The 16,551-nt window shown below is 45.3% G+C and overlaps 1 protein-coding gene across 2 annotated transcripts in view; it reads right to left on the bottom strand.

Moving 5' to 3' along the window:
* Abl (tyrosine-protein kinase Abl) overlaps positions 1-10,250 on the bottom strand; it is a 139,927-nt gene extending 129,677 nt beyond the window's left edge. Inside the window, exon 1 of one of the 2 annotated variants that reach the window (XM_050196415.3) lies at positions 9,906-10,250. In XM_050196415.3, coding sequence (XP_050052372.1) covers positions 9,906-10,059 — 154 coding nt within the window. In that variant the 5' untranslated portion in view covers positions 10,060-10,250. Of the gene's footprint in view, positions 1-2,284; positions 2,536-9,905 lie in introns of those variants that run through there. The other variant, XM_055063538.2, reaches the window with a different exon arrangement.
* Positions 10,251-16,551: the final 6,301 nt, after the last annotated feature.

Genomic DNA, 16,551 nt, shown 5'->3' with positions numbered 1-16,551 from the left:
TAAGGTGAATACATCAGCAACCTACCGTTTGCAGAAGAAATTATCGGCACTCTTCCGTCTATGATGGAGGTGACTTCCAACAAACGATTTAGGACCTTAGCCGACTAAGCGCAAGAGTAGGATTGAAGATAATATACAGGAAACAAAGGTAACATTGAATAGCCTGGCAAGAGAATGAAAATTCATGATTTGCAATCAGCCTCTAGAATCTGTACAAGAGTATGTTTATCTAGGCCACTTACAAGAGACCATGATCATGATAAGGAAATTTACAGAATAATAATGGGCTGGGGCATATACAGCAGGCATTACCAGGTCATGACCTGCAGCTTACCATTTGCCTTGAAAAGAGAAGTGAACCCTCCTTGCATTCTACCGGTATTAACATATGGGGCAGAACCTAGGAGGTTAACAAAAGAGCTTGAGAAGTCAAGGACCATGTAACAAGTGATTGAAGAAAAAATGGTAAGCATAACATTAAGAGACAGGAAGACAGCAGTGTGGATTATAGAGCAAACATGGGCAGCCAATATTCTAGTTGGCATTTAGAATAAAAAATGACCAACCTTTCCCCTATCGGAAAATGGAGGTAAGCGAAGCTTGTCCTGCGTGCACCTGATTTTCGTCACTGTTAAGTAACCCATAGGTAATGGTACCGGATTGCTTCAGCCTGCCGCTCCCTCAGCTCAGGATATTCTTCTTGTTGCTGTCAGATTGTGTGGGCTCGGGCGGCTGGATCAAGCGCCAACAGCGAGCCCTTTCACAGGCGAGTTCTCGCCACCGCTTGTTGAAGGCTGACAGTTCATCGGGGGAATGCACAATGCATAGTCGTCCCATCCATTTTCCAAGAATGAACTGAACGGAAATGAAGCCGGCACAGCACACGCAAAACTCTTTCCTGCCCTTTCCCTCCCCGGCGTAAGCGAAAAGGCTCTGATTGGTTGCGTGCGTGGCATGAGCGCGCACCTATGCAGCTGGAATGCTTGCTAATGACTCGCACTCCAGCACCAGCGCAGCTGTCAACTCATCAGACCACTCTTTCCTGCAGCTTCTCTGCTCTGGGAGAACCTGGGTTTTTTTCCGTGACCATATAGCCACCGAAACTGGTGAGCCAATACAAGCTTCACTTGAAAAATGAAGCAGGGCAGGCCCAATGCATAGGGCGGGTAACCAGTGGTTTATTAGAGTTACAGAATTTGTGCCAAGGGAAGGGAAGCACAGTCGAGGACGGCAGAGAACTAAGTGGTGTGATGAAATTAGAAAATTTACAGGTATAAGATGCGGACAGCTAGAGCAATACAGAGGTAATTGGAGAATGCAGGGAGAGGCGGTTTTGCAGTGGACACTTGGGTGTAGTCTAAATGTACAAGGGACGCTCCGAAGTAGGTGCCATCATTTTTCTTATAGAGAAGATGGTACACCAAGTGAAACAAACAATCGCCATAACAATCCAAGCCCATTGCTGGTTTAACGACGGAAGGAGTGTCAGTGGAGGAGGAATAATGTATGCGCAGAGTGCGGAAGAAGAGAGAGTAGCGGCAGACCGGCATGCTTGAGGTTATTGCAGTACAAATCCCGATGGCAGACAGACGTGTGCTGACAACATGGTCGCCAATGGAAGTGCATGCTGTTATCCAGTAAGAATGGGCACCTGTTCCCTGCATTGAAAGCCGCACTCTCAAGACGTCACTTCCAAAACAATGCTGAGGTGGAGCAGGCTGCGCAACAATTCCTTGCACCGCAGGGCACTTAGATTTAAGAGTGGTTTCTTCAAAGTGATTGCACGCTACAACAAATGTCTCAATGTGGGTGGCGACTATGCGGAAAAATAATGCAAGGTGTATAGTTCATGATGTCATGGTGTATCTTTTTTCTTTTGCCAATAAGGTTTCCATGTGAAAATAAATGACAAAACTTACTTTCAAAATGTCCCTTCTATTTTTGGACCTGTTGAAGACGTACCCAAGTTCACGTATCAAAGAAATCAAAGGCAGTATGTTTACCCAGTGAGAAGGCATTTAAATAGGTTCGTGTATAGCATCTGTATTGTGTGACCTGTTTTTGGTGGTAGGTGACGCAAGCTAGCAAAACAGTTTAAGGGGTCAGATGTCTCGGCATGTATTATACAAGTAGAATATTTCCTTCATAGTTGAAAACCCACAGCCATATCAGGTACTGACAATGAGGCTATTTGCACACATAGTTCTAGAGTTTACATGTGAGAAATCAGTACAGTCAACAATACAGCTCTTAGATACAGAAGTAACACTTAAAAAAAACACACCTGTTGGTACCATTTTAAGTTGATTATGTCATGTGTGAAGCAGGCAATTGAGAATCATGCCACCACCTTGTGGAACATAGCCTTAGAATACGGCTGGAAAAATTAAAAGGACAGTGGTTACCCCGAAGGCATGCTAACAGGAATCAGTGAAAGAATGTTCAAAGTAAAAGGTCCACTAAACACTAAGAAAAAAGAAAAAGCTAATTTCAGTAAAGCAGTTACACCATATTCACACAGAGTATCACATCGCGTCACAAAGATTAGGTGAAAGACATCATGTTACAGATTTGTTTTCCATGACATACAAGCTTAAGGGTTTATGCACCACAGTAAATGAAAATCAAAAAGACAAAAAAGGATGCACAGTGCAGCACAAGGACACATTTGCACAATGTGCCAAGGAGGTAATCTAATGGATTCCCCTTACATGTGGCAAAGAACATACTGATCAAATAGGACGTGGTGTTAATGAGCGACTTTGTGAACATCAATACAGCCATTAACAATTACAGCGAGCAGGTCACCTTGGTGCGCATTGCAAGAGATGCTCATGCGCTCCACTATTCAGAGCGACCGAGATACCACACGTGGAAGTGACAAGGATGTAAGAGAGATTAAAGAAGCGCTTTATAATATTGCAGGAAGAAAGAAGTGTGTCAGCATGTTATCCGTACAGCTAACTGAAGCGTAATTTTTTTTACAGAATGCGCCATGCAAACCTGTAATCTGTTGAACTGACTTGTGTGAGCACCAGCAATGTTTATGCGTTCCGATCTTCAATTGCCTTTGGGTATTTTAATGCGAAAGCACTGTACGCTCCATCACACAAAAATCCGATGTCAGCTGCATGACTGAATGATGGTACCAAAAATGGCCGATGGCAAAGAGTAAAAACACGTTAAAAAAATGCTCGGTTTGACGTCAAATTTCTCAGGGAGGTTCCTGCAAACAAAGTAAAGTAATGGCTATGGAAAGAATATTAGGTGAATTTCGGTCAGAGTGGGAATCGAATCCAGGCCTCCAAGGTGTGAGACGAGCATGCTTCTCCGATGCCACAGCAGCTCCACGGTTCTGATTGACTAAATGTGTGCCTAAGGCATGTGTCATTGTGTACATCACGTCGCAGCCATCTGGCTCACTAAACCAGGGTGTCTACCAAGTTGACATTTCCAAATTCCCTGAGTTTTCCACGTTTTACCTGAGCACCATTGCGCAATTCCCTGAATGAGCCAGAACTTCGTTTTATGTCAAGACAGGCTGACACCATGTTGCTCGATGCTGCCACTCTCTAGTAAGCATGTTGAAACAAAAAAATGACTTAATCCAGTTTAGATAGTAAGGAGTAATATCTATGTTATTTAAAGAGAAAACAGAAGGAACAGCAAAAAAAAATGGTAAAGCTCATTCCAAATTGAGTCGAACATTTTCAAATACGAATGAAAAGGAGATGCATACATAAGTAAACATTTTTGAATATGAGCTATGTATATCATCTAATAGCAAGCTCATTGGTATGAGGCCTGAACTTTGTCACAACTAAGATTCTCTCTCAGCAGCTGGAAAGTCAATCTCAACTGTCCTGACATGCTCTCAGCCCGTACACAACATCCCAGTGTTGGGTTTCACTGCTTTAAAGAGCTTATTTTGGTTTGAATGAGGGGCACTTGGGTCTCGGCGTCAGCAAACACTTTGTTTTTTGAGCTCAAGCTCCTTCAATGAGGTGGCGGCACGCTTCCTTACTCGTTAATTCCTCAGTGCATTGGTCCTTTCTGTTCTCATCTTCCTTCTGCCACGCGTTCACCCCATGGATCATTTGAAGCATCCTCTTGGTCAGTTGTACAGTCAACGTCCGATTTTTCTGACTCCCTAGGGGCCGCGAGAACATTCGAAAAATTGGCCAGTTAGAAAAAATAAATGCATGTCATTTACTGCCCTTAGGGGCTCAAACCGCCACAGGCACATTCGAAAACGCTTGAAGGCCTGTCGGTACACGTACTAGGCATATCGGTGCTCGTACTGTGACAGGCAATACCGGGTGCATGCATTTATACTAAGGAATACATACTGTGACCCGTCGCAATAGCCCCTTCTCATGTGTGTTATGCTTCACTGCAATACTTTTGCGTATGGTTCACCAAGCAACATTTCTACAAAGGCGAAGCTGACTTTCGGGAACCGCCATTTTGCAACGCACCGTGCTTTCCAAGCTTCTCAGTCAATCGTGAGGACCACATAGGCGGAGTCTATGCCATTGCTGACAGCAGCGAATTCTTTCAATAAAAAATGAATGCATGTCTTTAACTGCCATTAAGGGCTAAGATTGCCACAGGCACGTCCGAAAAATTTCTTAAGGCCTGCAGTACACTTATTAGACATATCGGTGCTCGTACTGTGACAGGAGACGGGGGTGCACGCCTGTATAATTAAGGAATGCATACTGTGTCCCGTGACAATTGCCCCTTCCTACGCTTCTTATTCATCGCCGCGTAGCACTGCTGTATTAAGGCAAAGCCAACTTTCGGAGACTGGCATTGCGCAACGCACTGTGCTCTGCGAGCTTCGAAGCCAATTGCGAGGACTACAAAGGCGGAGTCGGTGCCACTGCTGACAGCGGCGAATTCTTTCAGTGAAAAACAGAGCACAGCACGGCAAGAAGCTTAATAGCGAACGTAGAAGCAGCTAGACCTAACGTTGCCGCGGTGGTGGCTACGGCTGCCAGCGGATCTGCGTGCGAGAGTGCCGGTTCGAGGCGGCGAGATAATCAAAATGGCGGCGATAGTGGCATGATTAATGCCATTTCAGATTGGCAGTCAGTACAATATACATTGACTATATGGAGTACGTGGTGGTGCCGCAAAGTCGTGCGAATTATCGGGCATGTTCGAAAAATCGGGAGTCTGGAAAATCGGTTGTTAACTACTCTGGCAATACCCCGTGCCAATGCCACGGCGTCAATGACGATTCGTTGCAATTCCTCTGTTACTAGAGCCAGCATTAACACGACTTTCGTTCCCTTTCAATAAAGTTGCAGTTAATTTCCCCTGATAAAAGCACAAGTTCCCTGAGTTTTCCCTGATATTTCCAGACTATTCGAATTCCCTGAGAATTCCCGGTTTTCCCGGTTGGTAGACACCCTGCTAAACATGCGGCCTAGTGCTTGTGTTGTTGGGCACGTGATGGTGCAGCCAATAGGTAGGTGGTGGCACCACGTCATGAGTATATAAAATAAAACGCATTAATGTCCAATTAAACACCGCTGAGCGGTCCTTCAAGTTATGAACTCCTCACAGGCAAGTGGGCACGTTGAGACGCTTGGCACGTTTTCATTTGGCCTTACTGAGGCGCAGCTAAAATGCAGCTAAAATGCAGGCAAGAGCTTGCGCAGACAAGGAACGCACAGGGAAAAAAAAAAACATTTCACCAAAGGGACTACCATGCTTTCGCATTGTAAGCAGTCTTAAGTGTCTCTGCGAAATTTTCTTTTTCTCTTGTACTTGTGTTTTACTTCAATGTGATCGTTACCCTTTATATATATGTGACCTGACACTAATAAACCAGCTGCAAGTATTTGCACACCGTTTGTTTGTCCGTGTTTTCCTGCCACTGTCCTTACATGCATAGCACAAGAAGAAAGTAAGAACGGCCACAAACCAACCCCTTCCATCAGCTGTTTGGACATACATAGGCTGGTGATGATGCGGGGGGGGGGGGGGGGGGGGGGGGCTATAAAGGGAGCAAGGGGAGGTAGCAACTACCCAAAATTTGTTTTTCACTGGTCATTCACAAATGCACCCCAGCTACCTGTTCAGTATTTGGAGGGATGGCTGGGGAACTCTCCAAATGCCAGCACAGCTGAGACAGATAATGAAAAAAAGACAACGAAATGTCCTTGAGGGAGCCAAAAGGATGCAAGGAGAAAAAGCACATAGGAAACGTGTGAGTTGAAGTGCCAAGCAGATAATAATGGGCTCAAGGTTTCACATACTAGGCAATGCGATGAGATAGTGCAGAGAAGCACCACTTTTCATAAAAAACTCCCCATCCCCTTGTTACAGGCACAGTAAATAAATAATAGCACAAAAGCCTCGAGCAGCAAAGAAATAATGTCTGATGAAAAAAAATGCACACTTGGCAGCAGTTGTACATATTTATGTCGTCATGTGGTACGCGCCCCTTATTTCATTGTGATGTTATGTTTCATAGCAGTATAATGACTCTTAATCTTTGTGCGACCTTTTATGCTGCTGCAAACATATAATTTCTTATCTAAAGGTAACACTCTGCCAGTAACTAAAATTTAGAGACATGATCTCTCTATTGGTACCATAATTACAGAGCATGTGTCGGACTGAAGATTTTCTTAAACTGCTGAAAGCTCTAAATTTAGTCACAGTATCCTTTCAGCATTGTTCTTGTGGCTACTCTCTTCTGTTAGACTATATGCACGAAAAATTGAGAACACATCTAGAAACAGTGCTAAGTTATTGCCAATACATTTTTGCCAAAATGAGATCACATAAAATCAAAGCCAGCACTCCCATTTACTGGAGTCTATGAAATAGAATTATGTGCGGCTATGAGTCAATTGGTATGAAGCAGGCCGCTACCGCATTGAAGGGTGCCACCATGTTTTCTACGTTCAAGTCTTTACATGCATTATTAGCACTTCATGTTGAATTTCACAAATTGTAAATGCCCACAATGTGCACTGCTGGTTTTGCAGCCAATGTCCAATACAGTGTGTCCTGCCATTTCCATGTGTGTTGAATGCTGCTACCTTGCACTGTACAAAGGCCACAAACCATATGGCAACACCTAAAGAAACTCAGGTGCTCAGATGAAAAAGGTAGTTCTCATGTCTTCTACAGCAAGTACCACAACAGAAAAAAAACCACACCACCAAACGAAATGCAACCTGTAATGCACACTCCTGCTTGACTGCTACAGGCACTGACAAAAGAATGTGAATTCAAGAATTGAGGTAGTCACAGCCACAATGTGCTGCCATTCTTGTGAACACACCACCTCCAACTTGCAGCTGTAGCCAACATGGATGAGCGGGGAAAAAAGAATGCTGAACTAGCTATGGTGCCACGACACATCCCAAGCCACCAGTGCTTCCCCTTACTCCACACACCTTCTTATTCTTCTCCTCTTCCCTTATTAGGGGGGAGGGGAGGAGCTACGTGTACATAAAAACTTGACTAAGGAAAGCAGTTGCTGCCCTAACCAAGACAAGTCCCCTTGTCGAAATATTGGCTTCAGAGGCATTCCTTGTTCTACTATTGTTAATTATAACAGGTCATGTTAGACAGCAGTAGCATGTTTCCTGACCAGACGGATTTCTGTCGAACGCTTAACAGTTCATGTAATTCAGAAACAAGTTGGCACTTAATAACATCACAGGTACGTAACTTTTACACAAAGTATGATTACATAGTGGGCTTCTAGAGAAGAGACCAGTGCAGGGTAAAAAACATCAGGGCTTTGACAGTCATATGGTACCACCATGCACTTCTCACCAAAGTTTCCAATAACATGTCAGATGCTTGTCAATTGTGCACAAATAATGCTTTTAAGGTTTGCACATTTGGTCAGCAACATGCAGGGTTTAACTCTTGGTATTCAATTACAGAGTTTTTTAGCATGCTAGGAAAACACAAAATATAGAAGACACACACAAGCACCTCTTTGCAAGCTCGCTGAATCACTATCTTTAAAAGAATTTCTCACATACTGACAATTTTTATTGAAGAAGGCAGTGTACAGGAGGAGGTCTCACAGTCTAAGGACTATGGGACCTTCTTCATAAGTTTCATATTGCAAGAAAATCCCTTTAAATGGCTTGCACTGCCTTTCATAAGAGTTCCCAGATCAGTTTCCTGGGTGAGACACAAGGGTTTCACAGGCAGAATTTGCGACTTCCACAAGCATCTAAACCTATGGGTGCCAACCTCTTAGGTGAGACAGGCTTTGCTTTCAACAGCACTTGTGTGGCACTCCTGATGGTGTGCCATATGTATTGAGCAATGCATTTCCAAACGAGGACACGAAAACATTGCTATCTAAAGCATGTGCTCTATGCGAGCGGTCTTATATTGCATGCACTCGACAAACAAAATGAGCACTAAGCATATAAAGTAGAAGTGACAAAGACTAAAAGACAAATCTTTAACATCAGTGGCATCAGAAGTGCAGAGGAAGGGGGATTTGGTCACCCCTCTCCCCCCACCCTCCCCAGTTAAATGTGCTTTTTGTTTTTGCCCCTCTAAGTCAAAGTGGCTACTTGATACACAACTTAAGCAACTTTCAGCTTAAGCAACTTTCTGAACACCCTAAAACGTACAAATGTGCACTGTGGGCACTGCATGTACACCTAGAAGGGTCAGACATTACCAGTATGCACATGCAAAGAGCCCATAAGCACATGTGTAGACAAGAAGTCCATTCCACTACAAATATACACTATTCTATTTTCCCCTCAAAGGCCACCAATGCACCAGTGCACTATGTGCAACTGAGGCATCTCCAGTTTCCATAAAAGCCATAACCTCCCAGGTCAAGGTTCACACAAGCTGACATATAAACCTTATGCTCACTTTTTGAGCTACCACTAACAATTACAATTATTAGGCCAGCTTGCTTGTATTAAAAAAACTATTCAGTTCACTTTTAAATATGCATACCCCAATACAACACCCAACTATCTTTTTTACAGGTAGCCGTAGCAATAACAAACAATTCCCGATACTAAATAGCAATGGTATACTGAGATGGGTCGTGGAATATGCAACCTTCTAGGCCATTTCTAAACCACCTGTTTGGGCTCATTCCCAGTTATGCGGAATTGTAATATTGCACAGTGCAATAAACGGATGATGTGCTTGATAAACTATCAGCAGTGCTCGAGTGTTTTTGTTGACATGATTTCTTGCCATCGCTCTTTGCAACAGGCCGTGAGGAGGCAATAGCAGCGTACCAGAGAAACACCCTTATGTGGAGGTCATATCACTTTGCTCACGTCGGCTTCCGCGGGTCTGGCGCAGTCAAGGAAGCATGTGATGTTGCTTTGTTAATGCTCTTTCTTGGCGGCTTATAAATGTTACCAGATAGAGCTTTCTTTATTTTTATTAGCATTTCTTCCTGCAGAGTAAGTGGGCTGCAGTTAAGAACAATGCGATTGTACAAAAACAAAATTATCACAACTCTAGTACCCTTCTGCCGACGCTGTTTAACATCGTAGTAGCATGTGCAACTAAACTAAAATGAAAGCCAGCATCAAAATAGCCCCAAGAGTATTAACCGGCGACATCACTGACATGCCGGAACGTGCAGGGCAGCAAGTTGAGCCCTACTTGTTGTCAAAAGCAAATGTTGGGAAACTCCATCACAGCTACCTTCAACAATAATCCATGGACACAACAGCCATGTTCTAACTGTACAGATTTCCTGAACGTCAGTGCAAGAAGCAACACAAAATGCAAGGGCTTAGAAACGAACGGATTGAGATGACGGAAAAACATCTATCCGTCAAACCGCTAGGCCTAAGCGACGTCCACGAAAACACCCTAACTCGTTCATGCACAAACACTTCTAACCGATCAGGGAGCAAAACACGTACCGCTGTGCTCGGTGAATATGTTCGCCGACACAGAGGACAGCCTGATGTCCTTCGCCTTTTGTTTCTGGCCATGTTTTGTCAGCTTGTTCCCGTGACTACTACTTCCAACGGATGACGCGCTTCCACGGTTTTCCTTGCCATGCTGCGCGCCCATAGCCCGACGTCGGTTGCGGGGGTGACGACTCCGCCCAGTCCTGGCGGATCCTGGCCAACTACATCTTCATCGTGCAGGGCGGCCGGAATGAAGTCAACGCGACCCAACGAGTAGATCCGCCGTCATTCAATCGCCGACGGAGTCGGCCGCCATGTCTACGATGGCTGCTCCGCTGCAGGAATGCATACCCTCGACACGATCGCCGGAGGAGAAGGGCAACCGCTCTCAACCGCTCTCGTACTTGCGAGAGATGCAGCATGGGATGGGGGCATGCGCGTGCGGCATCGGTCGCCGTCGCCGCATGGCCTCAAACGCCGGGCGTGCGCCCCACACTTACCTTTGTGGCAGCGCCAACTCGCTACGGAGTAATGCGATTCCGCTAAGCAGCTAGCTTGATATACGGAATGTGTGCACCGATGTTTTCTTGGTGTTTATGTCTTTAAGAAATGCGCATTTCAGGCGCTATATTTGCCTCATTACATGACACTTGTTCTTACATGGACAAATTTATTGACTTTTAGTTACAGCGACACACTTGGGGTATGGTCGCTGACAAGTCGCTGGTAAGTGTTACCACGTGTATTACGACCAGCACCTTTGTAAGCATCATCGCTGGGTGGCCTCGATCTATGCAAGATGCACCCTCTCCCCAACCTTCCTCCCCCCCCCCCCCTATTTATTTCTGTCTTTGGCGCTGTGTCATTGTGCATTATATAAAAAGCTCAACAAGCCATCATAACAGCAGCCTCAATATTGTCACAGCAGAAATAGCATGCCGTTTTTGCTGAAACGCCTCCAATAACGCATATAAAATGCAAATCAAATCATGGGCCCGGGTTTAACGTCCCAAAGCAACAAGCCGGTTATGAGAGATGCCGTTGTAAGGTGGGCTGCGAATTCATTTGATCAGCTAAGGTTCTGAACGGGCACCTAAATCTAAGCAGACGAACGTCTTCGCCGTCATTGCGATGCAGCCGGGCATGGAACCCGCGACCTCGTGCCCAGTAGCAGAATGCCATAGCTACTGAAGAACCGTACCGGCTAAGTCATACTGGTATTAAATGACGAAAAATGTGGCGGTTAAGGCATCGCATAACTTCGAGTAGGTGAGTGGCTGAACTTTTAGCAATTTATCGAACAGTGAATTATTTTTGTTCAGGTAACTGGGCTAAGACAGCTTCTTTCTTTTCTTTTTTTTTTTTTATCCAAGCCGCTCAGTCCTGTGCAAAGAGATAATCTCGCACATGCATAACAATACATTGTGCAGTAAGGCGTATAGTTGGATTAACCTTATTCGTCCCACAGTGCACCAATGCCGACAGACTGAGTAACCGTGAACAGGGAGAAAAGACGAGGAATGGATTTATGTAAGACAAAAGGCATACAGGCCAGACATAATCTAGTCCAGCCTACAATTAAAGATAAACGGAACATATATATAATATATATATATATATATATATATATATATATATATATATATATATATATATATATATATATATATATATATATATATATATATGTGTGGGGGGGGGGGGGGGAGAACGAGCACAGGTATAGCATGACACGAGTGAGTGAGTGAGTGAAGAAACTTTATTGCAGGTCCGGCGAGGACGCGAACTCGTCGCGCACCCGGCTAGTCCCACGTCGGGACCGGCAGGTCTAGCCCACCGGCCCGGTCGCGGGCACGCCGGACAGCCAGGATTTGCTTTTCTAGAGCGGGGCTACGCAGAAGCGAGTCCCACTCCTCCTTGATGAACTTGGGGTATGTCCACCCGCACTCCCAGAGAATGTGCGCTAGAGTGGAGGTCTGCCCGCAGGAGGGGCAGGCGTCGTCGCGGTACACGTCCGGGTAAGCCTCGTGGAGAACGGACAGACACGGATACGCGCTGGTCTGCAGAAGCCCAAGCGAAACGGCTTGCGCCCTATTCAACTTGGGTTGAGGGGGTGGAAAGACCCTTCTAGACATGTAGAAGAATTTAATAATCTCGTTGTGAGTAGCGGGAGCGTCCCTGTGGCCGTAGGGAGGAGGGGAGTCGGTGTTTCTTGCAGAGGAAGCGCGGTCGGTGAGGTCACGCGCAGCCTCGTGAGCAGACTCATTGAGGTTCGGGGGAGCACCCTCGACCGACCCTACGTGAGCGGGAAACCAGTGGATTGAATGATGCGCGAGAGCATATCGACTCAAGCTGCTAAGAAGACGAGCAGCTTGCTTGGCGATGCAACCCTTCTGGAAAGCCCTAACTGCCGTTTTGAAATCGCTATATATCTCGGACCCACGACCGTCTAGCAGGGCGAGGGCAATGGCGGCTTGCTCGGCGACTCCGGGGTCTGAAGTGCGAATGGAGGCGCTATTGGAAATCTTGCCGCTGGAGTCGACCACTACGATGGCAAAGGTCTTCCCATCGCTGTACTTCCCATCGCTGTGCCTTTCTTTTGTATGCCTGTTGTACCTATCATGTCAAAAGAGTTCGCAAAGCTGTTGCAAGATTTTAAAGAAGAAATGAGAGCCGAGTGGAAAAGCACAAAGGATGCTGTCGAACGAAGCATGCGCACAGACGAGCGAAAAATGCGCGCGGAATTTGAAGAAATAAAATCTAGCTTGAATTATGTTAGCTCAAGTCTGGATGATGCGAGCCGTCGACTTGACTTTGTTCTCAACGAGAACAAAGGTATTAAGAAGGAAAATGAGGCTCTCAAACTCAGGATCCACGCTCTCGAAAAAGATGTTGCTGACTGTCAAATAAGCATGATAAAATCGGAGCAATACTCGCGAAATCGAAATATTGAAATCAAGGGAATAGTAAAAGCAGATGATGAGAACCTTGCACAGCTCCTGACGAAAGTTGGTGAAGCTATCGGAGAACCCATATCAGCCTGTGACGTCGATATGTGCCACAGGGTGCAGACTAAAGATAAAGATAAACCGAATATCATTGTCCAGTTTCAACGCCGGGAAAAACGTGACAGGGTTCTCAACGTCGCCCGAAAAAAGAAGATAACGAACACTGCCATCGGATTGCAAAACGACGCTCCGATCTATATAAATGAGCACTTGTGCCCGGCAATGAAAAGAATCCTGGGGCTGGCAATTTCCCGAAAGCGCGAAAACGGTTGGAAGTTCGTTTGGACAAGGAATGGGAACATCTTTGCCCGTCGTACGGAGACGTCACCTATCATTGCTATCTGTCGCGAAAGTGATGTTGAAAGGATTAGCAGCACCTCACAGTTGTAGTGGTAGAACCATACGATGACGCCTATTCGCAATGCTATGTCGGCTAGTTATATCGCCCCTGAGGAAATTCAGCACATTGTGAAATCGAGGAAAAATGGTATTAAGTTGTTCAAAGTGATGCACTTAAACGCACGGTCACTTCAACCAAAAAAAGAAGATATTACTTTGCTGTTGGAATCATGTGGTATAAATTTTGACCTTTTAATGTTCACAGAAACGTGGTATACTAGTGAGTCAGAACATTTCATGCTGCCGGGGTTCAACCATTTCTTTTTAAACCGCACGGAGAGTAGAGGGGGTGGCGTTGCCATTCTAACAACTCTCGAGTTCTGTGAAGTAATTGAAGAATACAGCCTTATCACAAAAAACTACGAAGCCTTATGTATCAAAAAGGGTACAAATGTATTCGCCGTTCTGTATCGCCCTCCTAGCGGTTCTATGGCTGATTTCCTAACATTTTTTGATCGTCTTTTGTCACATGCAAATGCTATGAATTATATGCTTACTGTCGGCGGGGATTTTAATATAGATGTCTTGAAGAACTCAGTTACAAGTAATGAATTTTTATCAGTGCTTGAGTGCAACTCTTTTGAAAATGTCATTACTATGCCAACACGAGTTACTGAATCAACAATGTCATTGCTGGACATGTTTGTTACCAATTCTATAACAGAAGAAAGCATTTCAGGCGTACTAAGTTGCGACATAAGCGATCACTTGCCTATATTTCTTTTCCTGAAAATGCACACAAACCCGGCCTACGTGAAACCAGAAGAATTCATGTACCGCTCAGTGACACCTGCAACATTGGAGCACTTTAGACACCGTATCAAGCAATTACATTGGAATGATATTTTGGCCGATGGAGATGCAAACAACTCGTATAATAACTTTATAACAACATTTAAAGAACTTTACTTTGAATCGTTTCCTCTCAAGATATATCACAGACCAAACAAATCTCGGAAACCATGGATAACAAACTATCTAAAGCGACAGATAAACCATAAAAATAAACTTTACCAGCAGTTCGTTAAAACACGTAATGCGGACTTATGGACCGAATACAAGACTGTTAGAAACAAGTTGAATAAAGAAAAGGAAAGGGCAAAAAGGGACTACTACTACCACATATTCGATCCACAACGTCCAGAGCGACGTAATGCCATGTGGAAGAAACTAAATGAAGTACTGAATAAAGGAGCCACTCCCACTAAAATCGAAAATCTGGAAATAGACGGAAAAAGGTTAAACGGAACTGAGCTTGCAGAGCAATTCAATGATTTCTTCGTGAAAATAGGAAATGCCAGCCACAGCGCACAAACAACAACCGGCATAAATCCGATGCCAAACACGCTTTTTCTTAAACCAACTTCAATTTCTGAAGTAATTACACTATTCAGTAGAATAAAAAATAGTCGCAGCTGTGATTCTGATGGCATAGAAATGCGACCAATAAAGTATGTATTAGATATCATAGCGGAAGTACTAACACATATCTACAACTTGGTGTTATCAACAGGTATTTTTCCAACGCTCATGCAAATAGCAAAAGTTACCGCAATATACAAAACAGGAGACAAAAACAATTTAAGCAATTATCGCCCAATATCCATACTCCCAATTTTCTCGAAATGCCTTGAAAAAATAATAAACGATAGAATTGATATGTTCTCTAGAAAGTACGATCTTATTACCGAATGTCAGTATGGTTTCAGAAAGAAACGTTCAACTGAGAGCGCTCTATTAGCCCAAAAAGAAATCATATTAGACAATATCGAAAACAGGCTTTTGACACTTGCATTATATTTGGACTTCAGTAAGGCGTTTGATCGCGTAAGTCATGAATTATTATTAAATAAATTAAAATGCTATGGATTTAGAGGAATCTCGCTCAAACTTGTTCAGTCGTATTTGAGTGCGCGGTCTCAGTACGTTGAAATAAATGGCTTTAAATCACGCACACAACCAGTTAAAACTGGGGTGCCACAAGGCAGTATTCTAGGGCCTGTATTATCTTTATATTGCTACGGCACAATATGCGCGATCACGAAAGGCCAGCAGTGTGAAGACGACGACGACGATAAGAAGCTAGCGCGGGCTGTTGCCTCTTGGCCAAGCGCAGCGTATTTTCCTTGTAAATATACTTGTACATAGCTTTTCCTCTGCGTCTTCCTACGTAACATATCTGGTGGAGGTGGACGTTCCCTGTACCTCGTCACGGAGCTTCGCAGTGGACGGTACGTCGAGCCTTCCTTCATGGCTCCCGGCGACGACAACCCGACTCCGCCGGCTCCGACACCTGCTGCCACTTCGACGACCTACATCACTCTCCCCGCTCCCCGTGATCCTGGCGTATTCTCGGGCCAAGATGGGGAAGACGTCGATGACTGGATCAGCCTGTATGAACACGTCAGCCGCAATAACCGGTGGGACCCTACTATTATGCTCGCCAACGTAGTCTTTTACCTCGGTGGCACACCTCGAGTTTGGTATCGCACGCACGAAGATGAGCTCACCAGTTGGGATTCACTTAAGACACAGCTTCGAGACTTGTTCGGCAACCCCTACGGTCAACAACTTGCCGCGCAGAAGGCGCTTTCCGGCCGTGTGCAGACGTCAACAGAGCCCTATGTCACGTACATTCAGGACGTCTTGGCTCTGTGCCGCAAAGTTGACACCCACATGACTGAGTCAGACAAGGTTTCCCACATCCTCAAAGGCATTGCCGATGACGCCTTCAACTTGCTCGTTTGCAACAACGTAGCGACGGTGGATGCTGTTATAAGAGAGTGCCGCCGCCTGGAACTCGCCAAAAGCCGACGTATTGACCAGCAGTTTGCCCGTCTGCCCAACACCCCAGCGACATCTTCCTGTGCCGACGCTCCTCGTCCCAACAACACTGCCGATGTTACCAGGATCGTCCGGCGTGAGATCGAGGCCGCCTATCCGGCTGCCTTCGACTCCAGTCCCACCAACACATCTGCAGTCACGGTCTCACTGATCCAGGCAGTTGTCCGCCAGGAGTTTGAAAACATGGGTCTTCACACCCTCTGCTCGGCCCATCGCCCTAATACCCGCCCGGCTTCTTCGATTTCGCCCCGTCCCGCATCTTCTTACCCACCACGTTTCCGCAACCCATCTGAATGGCGCACTGCTGACGACAAGCCTATTTGTTTCCACTGCCATCGAATCGGGCACATTTCTCGGCACTGTCGTAGTCGCTGGAGTTCCCCGAGCCGGTCTACTTATACTGC

The sequence above is a fragment of the Dermacentor andersoni genome, chromosome 1, assembly GCF_023375885.2.
Source record: "Dermacentor andersoni chromosome 1, qqDerAnde1_hic_scaffold, whole genome shotgun sequence".
Taxonomy (NCBI): Eukaryota; Metazoa; Arthropoda; class Arachnida; order Ixodida; family Ixodidae; genus Dermacentor; species Dermacentor andersoni.
Note: the sequence above shows the minus strand (reverse complement) of the source record. Positions and strands in the feature narration are given on the sequence as shown.